The 16,680-nt window shown below is 44.7% G+C and overlaps 1 protein-coding gene across 1 annotated transcript in view; it reads left to right on the top strand.

Moving 5' to 3' along the window:
* LOC127648372 (BAH and coiled-coil domain-containing protein 1-like) overlaps positions 1–16,680 on the top strand; it is a 170,657-nt gene that overhangs the window by 106,593 nt on the left and 47,384 nt on the right. Inside the window, exons 4-10 of the mRNA XM_052133030.1 lie at positions 114–239; positions 1,185–3,338; positions 3,759–3,873; positions 3,955–4,160; positions 5,874–6,029; positions 9,571–9,794; positions 10,822–11,167. Of these exons, the coding sequence (XP_051988990.1) occupies positions 114–239; positions 1,185–3,338; positions 3,759–3,873; positions 3,955–4,160; positions 5,874–6,029; positions 9,571–9,794; positions 10,822–11,167 (3,327 nt within the window). The remainder of the gene's footprint in view (positions 1–113; positions 240–1,184; positions 3,339–3,758; positions 3,874–3,954; positions 4,161–5,873; positions 6,030–9,570; positions 9,795–10,821; positions 11,168–16,680) is intronic.

Here is a 16,680-nt window from a genome sequence, read left to right on the forward strand (position 1 = left end):
CGTAATCATACTTCCATGTTGTTTCTGCTTTTTACAGTTCCATTAACATTCATTTCTGAATTAAACTCTCTGGATGCATCCACTGATGTGCTGTTCCTCCTCTTTTCTTTCAGCAGTCCCAGGGTATCCTCGCTTCTCAGGGAGTCTAGCCCACACCTTTCTTCCCATAAGCCATTTGGAACACCATGCCAACAGCGGGGTGCTCTATGGGCAGCACCGTTTCTATGACACACAAAAAGGTGGGTAAAATAGAACTGATTACCCAGTTGCATCCAGTTACACTGGAAAGAAATTACTTGGAAATTTAATTAGAATTTATTTTATACGTTTTGCACTCAGTAAAATCTACTCAACCTCATGACATAATATTGAATAAAATGAGTGAGTAACTCTAACATAAAAAAAGTTCAGTTCATACAATAACATTTACTTAAAAATCTTATGAGATGGTGCTTAAAATAACTTTCCTTTAAAACACATGGTTGGTCATGTGGAAGGCTTAATGCACGCAGTGTTGCCTGAGACAACATCCCTTTGCATTGAGTGAAAGAAACAAGATGGTGCCACTCACAGAACTCAACAATTTTGCAAAAAACACAGTAACAATCAATGGATACAAATTTTTGTATAAATGGATAATTTTTAGTAAAAAATGACTCCACAAAACAAGTTTCCAAACATGACCGAAAAATCAACAATAACAACAGTGTAAATGTATCTGGCAAACAGAGAAATCCTGCAAGCTAATTCATTATTCAAGCCTGTTGCATGCTGAGAACATAAGCTTTTAAAACATAGTCAAATTTACTTATTTTATTTACCAATGAAATGTACTCAAATCAGGGAATAAGTATTTAAAAAAAAATTTACTTTAGGATTGATACTTGAAGACGCATACGTAAAAATAACAAACAATCATATTTAATATTTACTGATAAGCTGGCGCATTAATTTCTACATGTTTAAACTGAGTAATACAATTACAATTTACTTCATGTTTTCAAGTTCACACTTCAACTAACTTATTTAATGTAGAGTACTTAAAGTTCTTTTTCTATTAAAAAAATGAATCTGTGCATTTCTTATGCATCTCCACTTATCTTATAGCATAGTTACAAGAGAGGAAGCACCTCTGCTAGTGCTAATTCTAAATTATTCATATAACCATTTGTTGTGTTTCACAGAGAACTTCTATTTAAGCCTTCCATCCCAGCCCCCACTCATCTCAGCTAATCACAGCATCCAGCCTATGTCGAGGGCAGGGCCAGGGCAATCCCAGGGCTCATGTAGCAGGGACAGAGATGCAGGAAGTGGGGTGAACCTACACAAAGGCCTTAAAGAGACTAGCATAGACAGAGGTGTGGTATCAGGCTCCAAAGAAAAAGACAGGTCAAGTAGTAAACAGGACTCTAAAGACCGCCATCAGCAAAGTCACCATCAACTACCCCATCATCATCCGAATCAACCCCAGCTCCATCCACAACACTCAGTCACTATGGAAGAGATGAACAGCCGGGTACACAAAGCTAACCTGTCTATGGAATACAAGGATCATCCACAGAGCATGGGAAAGCCTCTTAGTGCCTGTTTACTCTATGGAAAGATGCAGAATGGTGACCAGGGTACTGGAGCAAAGGTCTCTATGGCTACTTGTGGTGGGGATGGGGTGGGTAGAGGTAATGTAGGCTCCAATAGTATCCAAAGCAGGCATGTGGGGGGCAGCAGTAATGAGCGCTGCACTAAGGAGGCAATAAGTGGGGAGATGCGGATCAGCGAGCAGCCCCCTATGGACTGTCTGGAGCAGAGTCAGGCAATGCAGCATTCCCTGCCTTACTCAGTTCCTCCTCCAATGCCCATGGGGGCTACTAATGAAGGTGGGCATCCAGGTGGCTTCCACTGTTGGCAGCTTCATCCCAGTCACCCTCATCACCCACACCACAACCGGCACTCACACCATCACCCAGACTTCTTCTGCTCTCCTCCACCAGCCCCCGTTGGAAACCCTTCCTTGCATGATAAAGGGATCAATAGTGGTGGCTGTAGAGACCCCAAAGTGACTGGAGCCACATTTGTACCATCTGTTAGTCACCTTGGGGAGAAAACTGGAAGCCCCTTCCAGATGGGCATCTCTGAGTGCCAAGGGGTTAGGGGTGGAGGGAATAGTATCAAGGAGAAGGCCTTGGAAAAGCCTTCCAATGGGGGACATCATGGGAACTGGCCCAGGAAACAGCAGCAAACTCCAACCCAGCAGCAACATCCCTACAGAAAAGCTGAAAAAGCCCCAGATTGGATGCACAACCACCATCATCATCTGCAGCAGCCACAACAGCAGCAGCAGCAGCAGAACCATTCACAGCAACACCAGACTGTGCGTTCCAGAAGCGCAGATTGCATCAACAGTATGGAAACAGACATCTACAGACCTACTCTGGCCAATGAGCCAAAAGCTATTCATCCCTTTCCCAACCAACCTAACGCCAACCCCCAAGCCTACAGAGACTGCTCCCACTCTGGGCCTCCAACCAATCCTTCACCTCTTTCTGGGAAAACCATAGCCCAGCACACGGGTTCAGGAGGACACGGAAGCTGCTCTATGCCAAGAGATGGACAAAAGGTTGCCCGAATTCGCCACCAACAGCATGGAAGGGCTGGCCCAGATACAACTGGTGCTGACCTAAACCAGGCTAATGGGAACCCGGAGATGAAGAGAAATATGTCTCCTTACAGCTATAATAACAACAACAACATACAGCATCACTCACATCAGCAGCCGTCAATGCCATCTTGGGCCATGCAACCTCACCAAATGCACTCTGAAGAGGACCAGCACAAATCATTCATAAAATCGAACAGTGTAGCTGCCAACAACAGACAGCCTACACCGCAACAGCAGCACCAGGCATCAGGAATGGGTCCTCCTCCTCCTCTGCTTCATCCAGCCCCTCCTCAAAACCAGCAGGAGGCTACTGGCTCACAGGGAGAGAACAGTGCCATGAAGAACCTTCTGAAGTACAGTAATCAGCAACCTCTTCTTCTGTCCCAGAAGACCCCATTTGGAGGGCTGGGGAGCCTCAAAACAGGGCCAAATGGCACCAGCTGCTCTCTTCAGGGGGGCAAGCAACCCCTACCCTCCAGGAAAGGCCAAAGCCATGAAAACGAGCGAGCTGATTGTGGGGAACGGAGCAGAGAGATAGGAGAGGCCCCACATGTAGAAGGGGAGGTGCGGCAGCCTCCAGTGGGGATTGCAGTTGCTGTGGCACGACAGAGAGACCCAGCATGCCAAATATCAGGCAGCCATCCCGGCAGCCGTCAGGGGCGGGTGCACTCTACCTTGAAAGGTAAGCTTGACTTTTGATCTGTTAGGGCCTTCTTAAACAAATATCAGGCGGGGAAACAAAGCAGTTTGTTTATGCATGACCTCTGGAAGACTTCACTGGTGAAAAATAAATTGGAGAATATGCAGAGACCCAAAGTGGAAACAACTTTATACTCCCAAAGATGCTGGTACAGGGAAAGATTGAGAACATATGCCATTGTATAGAAAGAGAAAGGCTGTTCTGCAGTTGTTTCCATGCACTGTACCAGAGACTATGTGCGTACACATGTTTTCATGCAAAAATCATGATTCTTCAAGAAGTTCTCACTTAAATTTAAGGTTGTGAAGGTTTTGAAATTTTGAGAGTAGCACATGTGGCTTTACTTGAATAACTTGCAGATAAGAGAAAGTAGTAGATGTAATGTTGTTTACTATATTGTAGGTACCCCACGCGCCATGTACCCCTCGGACTCACTTGGTGAGGAGGAGAGAAAAAGGATGAGTGTAGAGCAAATGGGCCATCTGTGCCTCGACAGAGAACGAGACACTTATATTAGGTGAGTGACCCCCCCATACTTTTGTTTTGTCACATGTTCTCAACCCCTGACCTTTCTCCCTCCTCCCATATGGCTTTGCAGGGATAACAATAAAAGAGTGGGATTTACACACATCCATCCATCTAACAGTTGCCATGGTGACCTCACCTCTCATATCATGGTGCCAGGTGGCACGTCAATACAGCCGAGCCAGTTAGGGGACCCGACTGTACATACACATTCTGCTCACCACCACTGGATGCCACGCACAGGAAGTCCCTCCCTCTGGATGACGGGTCACTCTTATGGTCAGTAATATTGAGCAGAAAATGAGCAGAAAATGAGATGAGGAAAATCCATATTTCAATCTCCAGTAATTTTTTTGTCTTTACTTCCTGTTAAAATAATTAATTAGTGAATCAGAACCAAACATAAGCTTCAGATTCATATTATGGTACGAGTGGTAACACTAGTATCCCACATTAGTTATTTTTGCTGGAAATTCAAAGAATTATTTTACATGCATGTTCTGTATAACCATGTGGTAATACATATTTTTGAAAAATCCAGTAAATTAAATTGCAAGTACCATATCTCAATTGATACTTTTCTGTTTTTATTTAGAACTTGGGTGCAAACCAATATATATGATTATTCATAAAAAACGTATAAAATAAAAATACTCATCAGCTTCACATTATGTAACACTTTAATTAAAAACATATGATTCTGTAAAGAGATCAATGGAAAGGAGGAGGCGAGAACCGGCTTGTCAATATAAATAATAGTTTAATATAAAACTTAAACAAAAGACAAACACACACAAATGACGGACATGTCCGTAAACTATCTCTCTTCCTGTAACAGTGTAGTACCCCCCAAAAAAACACTGTAAAATTTAAAAGAGAGGGAAAAGGCCAACGCAGAGCGACAGTGAGAGAGAGGAGAGAGAGATGAAAAAAAAAAACTCTTACTCGCCAGTTCTCTGATACGCCGCAGCTTGTTCCTCGGCCACTCCTCCACCCTGTATCGGAAGACAGAGGCAGTCCTCCAGCCCCTGGCTGACGGAACGCCCGGCCGCGTTCTCGGGGAATAGAAGGTGTCTCCCCCGCCCCTGGCAGTGGTTCTCCCGCTCCAGGCGGTCGGCAGTGAGCCCCTCCCCACTCGCGGTCGGCGGTCTTAAACCCTGTTGCGTTTCAGCGGCCGGTAGGCGACTCCTGCGCCCCTGGCAGCGGCCCTGACCGCTCCAGGCGGTTGGTTAGGAGCCCCTTCTCCCCTCGCGGTCGGCGGCCATCGTCCACTTTCAGGCGACTGGGCTCCTCGTCCCCCGGCAGATGGCCGTGGCTGCTCCGTTGGGGTGGACGGTAGTGGCGAGAACTCTACTACGGCGTATCCCTCCTCCTTCCTGGGTTTTCGGCACCAGTGTAAAGAGATCAATGGAAAGGATCATGACGGACATGTCCGTAAACTATCTCTCTCTCCCGTACAATCCTCTGCAATCGACCTTTAACCCTCTCGGGAGGCTTGATTAGCCTAATATAGGACTGGGTGTGTACAATCACGACCCGGCCCCGCCCTGCCACAGACTCAAAACAATAAAATATCATAAAATGGATTGTTCAATATTTCAAATTCTGATTGGGTGACCCATATTCCAAGCCATTGTAAATAGCCGATACGCAAATCTGTGGTTGCTTGTCAATTGAATTCTATATTAATGTCCCAAGTTAAACAGTTGCTTGGAAACCTTAAACAACCGAAACAGTTTTTGTTCCTCCTTGTCTTGACTTGTTTGTGACACATCCGTCTCTGTATTTTCACATTACTCAATGTTTCTTGCTTTCATGTCAAAATAATGTAAAGCAGTAATGCCAACAAATAGCTGAGTAAGTATGTACCATGATATACAGTATAGGAATATCTCTACTGGTTCACATAGTAAATACTGTAACACTGTCCAGCCTTAAATTTAGTAATGATGAACTTTGTTGTATCCTAAAATGTCTGTCTTGATCTTTTAGGCATTGGCCACACAGCTTTGCATCAGAATCTGCCCCCGGGGTTCTCTGCAGCTATGCCTGCCCCCCTTCAATCAGTCCTGCCCCTTCCCCAAGACCCCTCTGCCCAACTGGTGGTGCTGCCCAGCGAACCTGCCACACACCCAGCCAGCCACCTTGGTATGCCATGCTGCTCTCTGCCACGTATCCTCCTTTCCTTCCATATTCTCCATCTATTTGACCTGCTGTGCATGACCCATTTGTCAGATTTAGCATTCATTCTTTTTGCAATGCACACAGTAGCTCTCCAGAGTTTGTCCCTCATAATTTAGTGCAAGGCTGCCAAGCCTGAGGAATTATGCCAGCTAACAATGATTCCACTCAGGTTTCAAGGTTATAAGTTCACTTTCTTGTAAAAAAAACAAAAAAAACTATTTGTGTTCACTAAAGTGAGTCTACTGACAAAACTAGCACAAACCCTTGCAAAGCACTGTGATTCCCAACCAAGGGTACTTCAAAGGATAGTCACTGTTTATTCACCCTCATATTATTCCATTCTCAAATTATTTTATTTATTTTATTAAAAACAAAAAAATGCAAACATTTTAGCAACAAAGTTAACAGAAAATTTAATGTCAACAAAGTAATGTGTTTTATATATTTGTAATCGATCCTGTTTGACCCGGTCCGAGCAGGATTTGAACCGGCGTCAGCCTGCATGGGAGGTGGGCGCACTAAAGAGAAACTAAGGCTACAGTCTCTAGTGTGACTCTTAAGGCCAGGGTGGGAGGTTTACACATACCACACAGCTATCACATACCAACTAGCTCCAGTTACATATGTGAGTTTTATTAATTTGTCTAGATGACACTTGCAACTGTATGTGGACTACTGTGGTCTGTCTGTCACCCACAAAATTGATTGTTTTGCTTTTGTTTAAAAATGTCTTAAATACTGTTAATTATTAGGCTAAATGATCTCCAGTATACTATGAGTTCAGTCATGACAGCTCAGAAATTAGTTTTAAAGAATTAAAATTGCTATGACAAGTTGGTAGAGTTGGTCATGGTTGACAAGATCTGCTTACGCAGCTACTGCTGCAGAGAAAAGACAACTTGCTACATGCTGACATGCTGTTTAAAGCATTTAAACATGCTGCTGCTGAACAATCAGACATGCAATTTACATGAAGCAGATCTCGACATGAGCTGTTGGGGAGTAGGAGGGATTCAGAGAATACTCTTATTGTGCACTTTTAGTACCTGCAAACAACTGGAGCAATTGAAATACTATACAAAGAAGCAGTACGCATGTTGATTGGCTAACAGTTTACATGTCAAAGGGCCTATCAGCTTGTGGAATGTAGAGTTTCATGGCTGAACTCAGTAATTTAAAAGGAATATAATTCAGGTTTGGTGTTGATTAAGGGGTACTTGGGCCATACTGGTGGGACTGTGGGTTTACAAAAGATAAAGCAAGGTTGGAAAATATGGCATAATATGAAACATTCAAACAGATGTGCACAAAATCACACACTCACTAATTCCTGTAGACCACCTGCTCCACCCCCACATGCTCTGGGTCAGAATGGTCTCTCAAGTCACAACTCACTCAAAACCAATGCCATATGTGCTTTAAACACACTGTAGTATGAATACCTCCAGCCCTGTAAGTGTACACAAGCCTCTGCTCAAAAGCTTTCCCTTGGGAAACATTAGCTAAGCTGGGTTAATGTTCCAGAGGAAAGGTCCATGGTGTGTCAAGGCAAGCACAGGGGTGGATTAATGGAATACATTGCTCAAAAATTTGAAGAAAAAAATTAAAATAATTAAGTGGCCCATACAACTTTCATGCTATATCCAAGACTTCAGACAGGTTTGAAATAGGATGGTAAACAAGTAAATGATGACCAAATCATTTTTTGGTTTACGGAGTCTGGTCATGTTTCATGCTGGATGTGCGTGGCCGGTTCTCTGTTTGATACTGCCAGGGGAATGGCATGAGTTTATCCTGACATGGTAACTAAGAAGTTGCCTAGACTACATGCTGCTGCACTGGCCCACTGTGGGTTTTAAAGAAGAGAATTTTTCAAGGGGGAGGATACGGATTGCCAAATGCCAAGCTTCTCATGCTTACAGTTTCTCTAATGGGAGCTGCAACCATTAATGTTCATGTTCATCATATTCAAATAATTATCCTTGGAAACGTGTATCATTCTTTGCTGACACGGCTGCACAAATCAGTTTCATTGCTCCCTCAATGAAAAAGACTGAGGGAGCAATCTCAGGCTGCGTTCACAAAAATCAGTGTTTGAGATTAAATCTACCTCTGTCTGGTATCTTTACATGCACATATTTATTAACTTGTAATCTAAACAAATCGCTGAACCTACCTCCTACAATGTATTTTTTTGTTTCATTAAAACCCCTTAAATTCTGTGGACTTGCAGGAGGGCGCTATATCACAAAAATGTGTCCCCGTATATAGCTTACGTGGCTGAATAATCCAATGTTATATCTTAGATGTCCAGAACAAAATATACCATCCAGCAGGAAAAGCATGCTAAACAAATTATGTGGTTTTGAATATTGATGATAAAATGTTATATATCATCACTACGAAGATTATATGAGCTTTCAAATGACACCTAGATTGAGCTTCTAGTCCACTCAGAGGCCGAGATATTCAATGAAACAATGAGGGTGGTGCATAAACTGAAAATTAGACTGAATGTCTATGGACGAGCACATCTATGAGGGCTAAAATGCGTTAGAGCGCCACCTACATTTCAGATATGTATATTGTGATGGAATGTGATTGAGAAACTTGCTGCCATCTAGTGGAACAAAATTAACTTTTCAAAGTGAGATAGAGTGAATAGAACCAGAATTACATGCTTACAAAGTTGGGACAAAAAATAAAATAAAAAGATAAAAAATCTGTTTATCATAAGATTATATACACATACTGTACTATATCATTTATGAGTCTTTTTCTTATTTGAGGGTGTAGGTAACGTTTTAAACCATAACAGGCCTATATACAGGGCAAACCAAGCATGACATTTATGAATGTTGAATTAGATTCATGCAAAAATCACATTAATTTCAACCTGGCTGTTCACACTGAAGACATTTTTGGAAAAAGAGTCACATACAATATGTATGCAATTTATTTCTACATATAAAATTGACCAAGATTGGAAATTATTAAAAGCACTTTAAAATGTATGTCAGTTTGGTTATAGAATGTCATTGTCATTCTCATTTATATTTAAACGTGACTTCATTTATCACTCTAAAACAGGACAGACAGCCGTATTCTGCTGCTGTTTGAACATACCCTCAGTGTAGGCTGTGCTTGCATAAACATTTACATTTATGCATTTGGCAGACGCTTTTATCCAAAGCGACTTACAATGCACTTATTACAGGGACAATCCCCCCAGAGCAACCTGGAGTTAAGTGTCTTGCTCAAGGACACAATATTGGTGGTAGTGGGGATCGAACCAGTGACCTTCTGATTAACAGTTATGTGCTTTAGACCACTACGCCACCACCACTCCTGAATAAAGGGGGAGGGTGTCTTACCTCTATATTTCTGCGTGTAATCAGGTGTGATGTGTAAGTGCTTCTGATAGAGGTGTTGATCACTATGTGAGATCCATATATTAACTTTATGTTCTATAACATTATCACAAATTCCTTCTCACTCTCATTAGACGTGATGGAGCAGCCTGGTCTGTGGCCCCCAGTCTACAGGGCCCGAGGGGCCCACTCCCACATGCAGCATTCTGCTGTGTATTCCCGCTCGCAGTTTCTACGGCAACAAGAGCTTTATGCTCTCCAGCAACACCATCAGCTGCACTCGAGTCATCAGCCTCCACCTCCATCACACAGAGCACCAAACAACATGGAGCTACAGCACAGAGCTGGGCACAGCCAGGTAACACACACACACACACACACACACACACACACACACACACACACACACACACACACACACACACACTAATATTGGTATTTAAAAAAAATATATATATATGTACAATATAGAGGTTATTTTGCACTTATAAAGCAATTTTTTTTTCACTTCTTGTTTCAGCTCTACACAACAGAACTCACAGTTTACATATTATGATTATACATAAACTTTCTGTATCCGATAACTCATTGACTATTGCTTTACACTCACCGAATACTTTTTAGGTATACCAGCTACATATTCTTGCAAATATCTAATCAGTCTATCGTGTGGCAGAAGTTCAATGCATAAAATTATGCAAATACGGGTCAGGAGTTTCAGTTAATGTTCACATCAACCATCAGAATGGGGAAAAAAAAAAATTATCTCAGTGATTTCAACCATGGCATGATTGTTGGAGCGGTTCTGATTCTGTCTGAATGATTTGTTCACAGTACGGACTGATCTGGTTTTCAGAATCAACTCAAGATTCAATGATCAAGTTGTAACAGTTAACAGCTCTCTAGTGGGGAGGATTTGTAAATAATGTGAATGATGACAGAATGTTCATTTTTGGGTGAGCATGAGCTTTTCATCAGGAAGCTCATGCTTGACACCTAACACTGAGAGGATGTGCTCTTCTCCAAGGAGCGATACTGCCTACCACTCCCTAGGCTCCATAACTTCTCTAGAATCCCTCTAAGGTCTAGTTACATTACAGAAATACAGAACAAACTGCTGTCTACAACAGACTCTGGCATTAGTGGACCAAGCACTGTGTCAAAATCAATAGATCTGAGCTATTAGGGTCTAAATTGAAGCCTGATTCAGCGAAAAAGGCGTACCAAATTGCATTCCTGTTGATCTAGAGATTGCACGTCTTGGCAGGCTTCAGGATATTTGACAGTTTGCTTTAATTAACCAAATTGTCCAGATCTCATTAAGATTCTTTAAACCTCTTCATGGATTTTTACCCATCTTAATCCTGTCATTCTTCAATGCTTAGATGCAGAGGAAACCAGAAGAGCAGAGCATGGCATTAGAAGACATCCTGTCCGACCCCAGGACTCCCAAACCTGCCAAGTGCTATGCCTACGGCCCATCGGACCAGGCCTCCTCACCTCCCAGAGGCTCCACTGCCCACTTATCACCTTGCTGTCAGTCCCCTTGTATGCAACCTCACCCTAAAAGCACACCCTCTACCCCCTGCCCCGCCCCAAGTCCAGTAGCTGCAACGCCCTGTTCACCCGCCATCAGCCCTTCCACTTTGCAACCGTCCAAAGCTGCAGAGTCCCAGGACAGGAGGGTGGAAAGGCAGCCGCCCCAGGACTACCCTCAGTCCTTGGAGCCTGGTAAGGAACTATTCTCTTTAACATACCTACAATAGACTCAATAAAATGCAGATCTTGTTGACAAATAATTTTGTCAATGTTGGTGTTGTATCAAGAATAGGGATGGGTTACAATGGTCAACAAGTCTACTATTTGTCTAGCAACCAATTGGTTGATATTGAATGTATACATTTTTTTTACCAAACTTTCCATATTGTGATGGGCCACCCCATACATAGAGGCTAACAGGTGTTCCAAATGTATGAAATCCCAGATGCCGTTTATTGTGCACCCAAAATCCCAACAATAATCAGAAAAAGGATTCTGTGGCTTAAGCAGGATTCTAGAAGTTGAAGTGTGTAATTTCTGCACCATTAGTGCCACCGATCTGAATTGCACAAACAAACATTATTTTCAAACAGATTTCTGAATACCGTAATTTCCGGACTATAAGCCGCAACTTTTTTCCCACGCTTTGAACCTCGCGGCTTATACAATGACGCGGCTAATATATTAATTTTTCCCGCTTTCAAATTTTATTAAAAAAAAAACAAAAAAACATTCTGTGACGTGCTCAGTTTTTTGGCGGTATGAAGCTTTCATTAGACCAATGAAATTTCTGAAGGGGTTAAGGTCAAACAACTTTTTTTGTTTACTGTTTAGATTGAATCGAGCGCGCTCAAACTTCCCATCATTCTGAATACGGTAGTCATTTTGTCACCCTCATCATGGCAAAGACACAGAGAAATGCATATGATGCTGCTTTCAAGTTGAAGGCGATTGATCTGGCTGTTGGAAAAGGAAATAGAGCTGCTGCACGGGAGCTTGGTCTTAATGAGTCGATGATAAGACGTTGGAAACAGCAGCGTGAGGAATTGACTCAGTGCAAAAAGACAACTAAAGCTGAGGCTATTCTGAGGCTATTCAACTCCGACACCGAAGGAGATGACTTCAGTGGTTTCAGTTCACAGGAGGAGGAAGATAGTGACCAATGACTTTCTTGGTAGGCTACTGTTTACTGCAAATGTTTTATTACAAGCTGTGTTTGGCAGCGGGGGCGTGGTCAAGCGCCCGTCCGGGAGAGAAAAGCTGTAAGGGCGCTTACACCTGAGCTAAATTATGTCTAAAACCGGTGTCTAATTTCAGTAAGCATGGGGAGAGCGGCATAAAAAAATGTATCCCTTAACAGATGTACTTTCAAAAGTCCAACTAAGATCAAGGCATCGTGTCACTGTCATGTATAATGAATTGTGTTCTTGTTCATACCTCTTGTGCAAAGCTCATTAAACATGTCACAGTCCTTTGCGCGATTGTCAAAATTGAAAAACTAAGCCAAAATATTTTTGAATGCTGTGTTCTTGATAGGCTAGGAATCAGCAGGGACCTTATTAGCAACATTATATCAAAATCTGGTAAGAGCCGCAGAAATCGTAGTGCATGGACAATATTTTGGCATACATTGACGCTCTGTGCTGGAAAAAGAAATATGATCAAATTAAAGCTGATGTATGGACATTTTTCTGTGTTGGAATACTTTGTGTTGTCCAAGCTTAATATGCAGAGACAACTATAAAGTAAGCCATTAATAGGCAAATTATCTCGAAAACTATAAGCATTGTGTCTCTGTGGCACTATAAAAATGTATCTGTTTGTTTGGAGTGACCCGCTTAGACCTGCCCAAAATAACATTATTCATTCAATGGCATGAGTTGAGGGCAGGGTTACCTCTTTTTTTTTTTTTACCAACGGCAGATGTGGAGCATATTCAGAAAGCAGGAGTTTTGAAACAAAGTTTATTTTTGCGATTCCATTTGGTGGCACTAGTGTCAAAGGAATGACATATTTCAGCTTTAATTAACAAAATGGGCATGATTTTAAAGTGTAGAAGCTGGACTTTATAATTTACAAGTGTTTAAACATAAATTATGAAATATGTCTATTTATGGTACACCATACAACCAAACTGTTATGATTTGGTGGAGCAGGAGAAGGCAGACGGGAGGTTCGGATCCAAGTGTGGTTTTTATTAGCAAGTAATGACAAATAAACAAACACAGGAACAAAAGAAAAGTCCACGATAGGAAAAATTAAACTTAAACACAAACTAACACATGGGTGAACACAAGTTAACAAACATCCACGAAGGGCAGGGATTCCTCGAACAAACTAACAGCAGGGAACATGAACAGCAGGGTAATCCTCGGATGAACACGAATGGAGTTAGCGCACACACTGACATGGGCACGAACATGAAACGATAGCGATCGACAACGGAGAGGGGAAACAACAGGGTTTAAATAGACAGACACGAAGATGACAAAATAACAAACAGGTGCGGACAATAACACTGTGCAGGCAGTGATGAGGGCCGGGAAACATGGGAAGTGTAGTTTTTTACAAGGACAGTGAAACACGGGGCGGACAACAAGGAAAACGTGACATGGAATGTGATCAGTGACGAGTGAAACAGAAAACACGGGGCAGACAACAAGGGATCGTAACACAAACGTCTAGGTTATGTATGTAACCTCCGTTCCCCTATGGAGGGAACGAGACGTTGTGTCGAAGAAGCGACAATAGGGGTCTCTCGAGCGCCGAATATGCCTCTGAACTATGAAAAAAGGCCAATGAGAAGTTGGCAGACAGTATTTGCATGCCCTGCCCCCAGACATATGGGTATTTAAGCAGGCAAATACGATGAGTTCATTCAGGATTTTTCTGAGGAGCCGGAAATGGTCCGGCCACAACGGCCCAACGACGTGGCAGGGAGGACACAATGTCTCGTTCCCTCCATCGGGGAACAGAGGTTACATACGTAACCTAGACGTTCCCCGTCTGTCGCTCACTTCGATGTTGTGTCGAAGAAGCGACACTAGGGGTCCCAATTAAATCGTGCCATGTGCTGAGCCGTGTACGTGAACTGCTGATACAGAAGCGGGCAGGTATTCTCACGTGCAGACGCGACCAGCTCTATCAGACTGCACGTACCCTTCCCCAATGCCCCATAAAGCCATCAGAATCCTTATGGTTACCCTAACAAGGGGAACAAGGTGACGCTTGCCAACCTGGGAACGGGCCAAGCCTGGCTGGGCCTCTTTTCTCTCTATGGTTCTCCGCATAGAGCAGAATGGCCGGGGCCCTCACACGCATCGAAGGAAGGGGGTCTTATAGAGGAAGACCCTGCGGAGACCACACATGCCCGGCAGGGGAGGTAAAGGACCAGAATACATCACATGGGTTTTTAGGCGACATGTGGAAAGTAGCGTAGAGGTAGATCATGCCTCAAGGAGGGGGGGGTTGCTACAACACGGCGACCGGAGGGCAGCTGGGAATGCCTAAGGGAGATGCGGGTCCACTTTTGTAAGGGGACCATACCGATAATACACACAGGGGGAGTCTGCATAGGAGACCTTGACCTGTGGAGCACCTATTCCAGTACAGGGAAGATTAAGTACCCAGCAGTGGATTGGGTCGGCGACTTCCTCCGCTGAACTGTGGACCCACAAGGGCTAGGGAGGAATCATCCAGGGATCCGAGAGATGGGATCTCCTTGGAGAAAAAGGCACATGGTTTTACCTCAGCTGAGGGAAAGGGTGCTAGGCGCAAGCGATTCACCCGGCCAGATCGTCAGCGTGTTACCGAGTTCTACGGGCTCGGACCTGAGCGAACACGGGACGATACTGACTCAACCCGGTGATTGTAAAAACTCGAAGGTATTAGGTGTTGCCCAACCCGCTGCTCTAAAATGCTTCTGGTTGAGTGCGCTCAGACCCGGGTCGCCAATGAAATGGCATCAATGACCCAGCGCAATCAGCAGGGCCGTTTTAAGAGAGAGGGCCCTGTGTCCAGCTGATTCTAGCAGCTCGAAGGGAGGTCTCTGGAGGCCTGTGAGGACCACTGAGAGATCCCAGGAGGGGAACAGGCTTGGTCGGGAGGGATTTAATCTCCGGGTGCCTTTTAGGAACCTGATAATTAAAATAAATGATAATTACCCAGAGACTTGCCGTCTACTACATCGTGGTGGCCCGCTATGGCGGAGACATATACCTTTAGGGTGTAAGGGGACAGCCTCCCCTCCAACCTCTCCTGCAGAAATAAAAGCACTGACCTAACTGCGCACCTCTGTGGGTCTTCAGCCCGGCAAGAACACCAATTTGCGAACAGGCGCCACTTTAGGGCGTAAAGGTGCCTGGTGGAAGGGGCTCTGGCTTGGTTTATCGTGTCTACAACAGCAGGTGGTAGACCGGCTAGATCTTCCACGTCCCGTCCAGGGGCCAGACTTGGAGGTTACAAAGGTCTGGGTGCGGATGCCAGAGTGTGCCCCGTCCCTGAGAAAGAAGGTCCTTCCTCAGGGGAATTCGCCAGGGAGGGGCTGTCGCGAGAAGCGTAAGGTCTGAGAACCAAGTCCGAGTGGGCCAGTACGGTGACTTGCTCCTCGTCCTCCCTGACCTTGCACAGCACCTGTTCAAGAAGGCTCAATGGGGGAAATGCATACTTGCGCAGCTCCGTGGGCCAGCTGTGTGCCAGTGCATCTGCCTGAGGGGAGCCTCTGTTCGGGCATACCAAAACGGGCAGTGGGAGGTTTCTCAGGAGGCAAACAGGTCTACCTGGGCCTTGCTGAATCATTCCCAAATCAGCTGAACTGACTGGGGGTGAAGCCTCCACTCTCCACTGGGCAAGCGTTGTCATGACAGCACCTCCGCTATCACATTGAGGTTGTCGGGGATGTGAGTGGCACGCAGTGACCCGAGTCGCTGCTGGCTCCAAAGGAGGAGATCCCGTGGTGCTGTCTGACCTGACTAGGACATGTTTGTGTCACCCGATGTGCCAGCGCAGCGGGGCCCCTTTTCAACGGCCTGCAGCTGCGTGCCCATTGCACACGGCGCCCCAACCCGATCTGGAGGTGTCGGTCGTGACCAGGACGCGTTGGGACACCTGGTGCAAGAGGGAGACCTGAGGTCCGTCCAGGGTTTAAATGTCTGGCAGCAGATGGGGGTGATCATCACACGGTGCGAGCCACGGCGCCATGCTCGTCTCGGGACTCGAGTCTGAAGCCAGTGCTGAAGTGCTCTCATATGAATCAACCCCAGGAGCCTTTGGAAAAGTTTTAAAGGGACCAGTGTGCCTGGCTTGAAGGAAGCGAGGCATTTCAGCACTGACTGCGCATGCTCGTTGGTGAGACGTGCTGTCATTGAGACTGAGTCTAACTCCATGCCGAGAAAAGAGATGCTCTGAACCGGAGTGAACTTGCTCTTTTCCCAGTTGACCTGAAGCCCCAAACGGCTGAGGTGCCTGAGCACCTGGTCTCTGTGCACGCATAGCAACTCTCGTGAGTGGGCCAAGATGAGCCAGTCGTCGACGTAATTGAGTATGCGAATGCCGGCTTCTCGGAGTGGGGAAAGAGTTGCCTCTGCGACTTTCGTGAAGACTCGAGGGGACAGAGACAGGCTGAAGAGGAGGACTTTGTACTGATACGCCTGACCGTCGAACGCGAACCGTAGAAAGGGTCGGTGTCGAGGCAGAATCGAGATGTG

Source organism: Xyrauchen texanus, chromosome 8, assembly GCF_025860055.1.
Source record: "Xyrauchen texanus isolate HMW12.3.18 chromosome 8, RBS_HiC_50CHRs, whole genome shotgun sequence".
Classification (NCBI taxonomy): Eukaryota; Metazoa; Chordata; class Actinopteri; order Cypriniformes; family Catostomidae; genus Xyrauchen; species Xyrauchen texanus.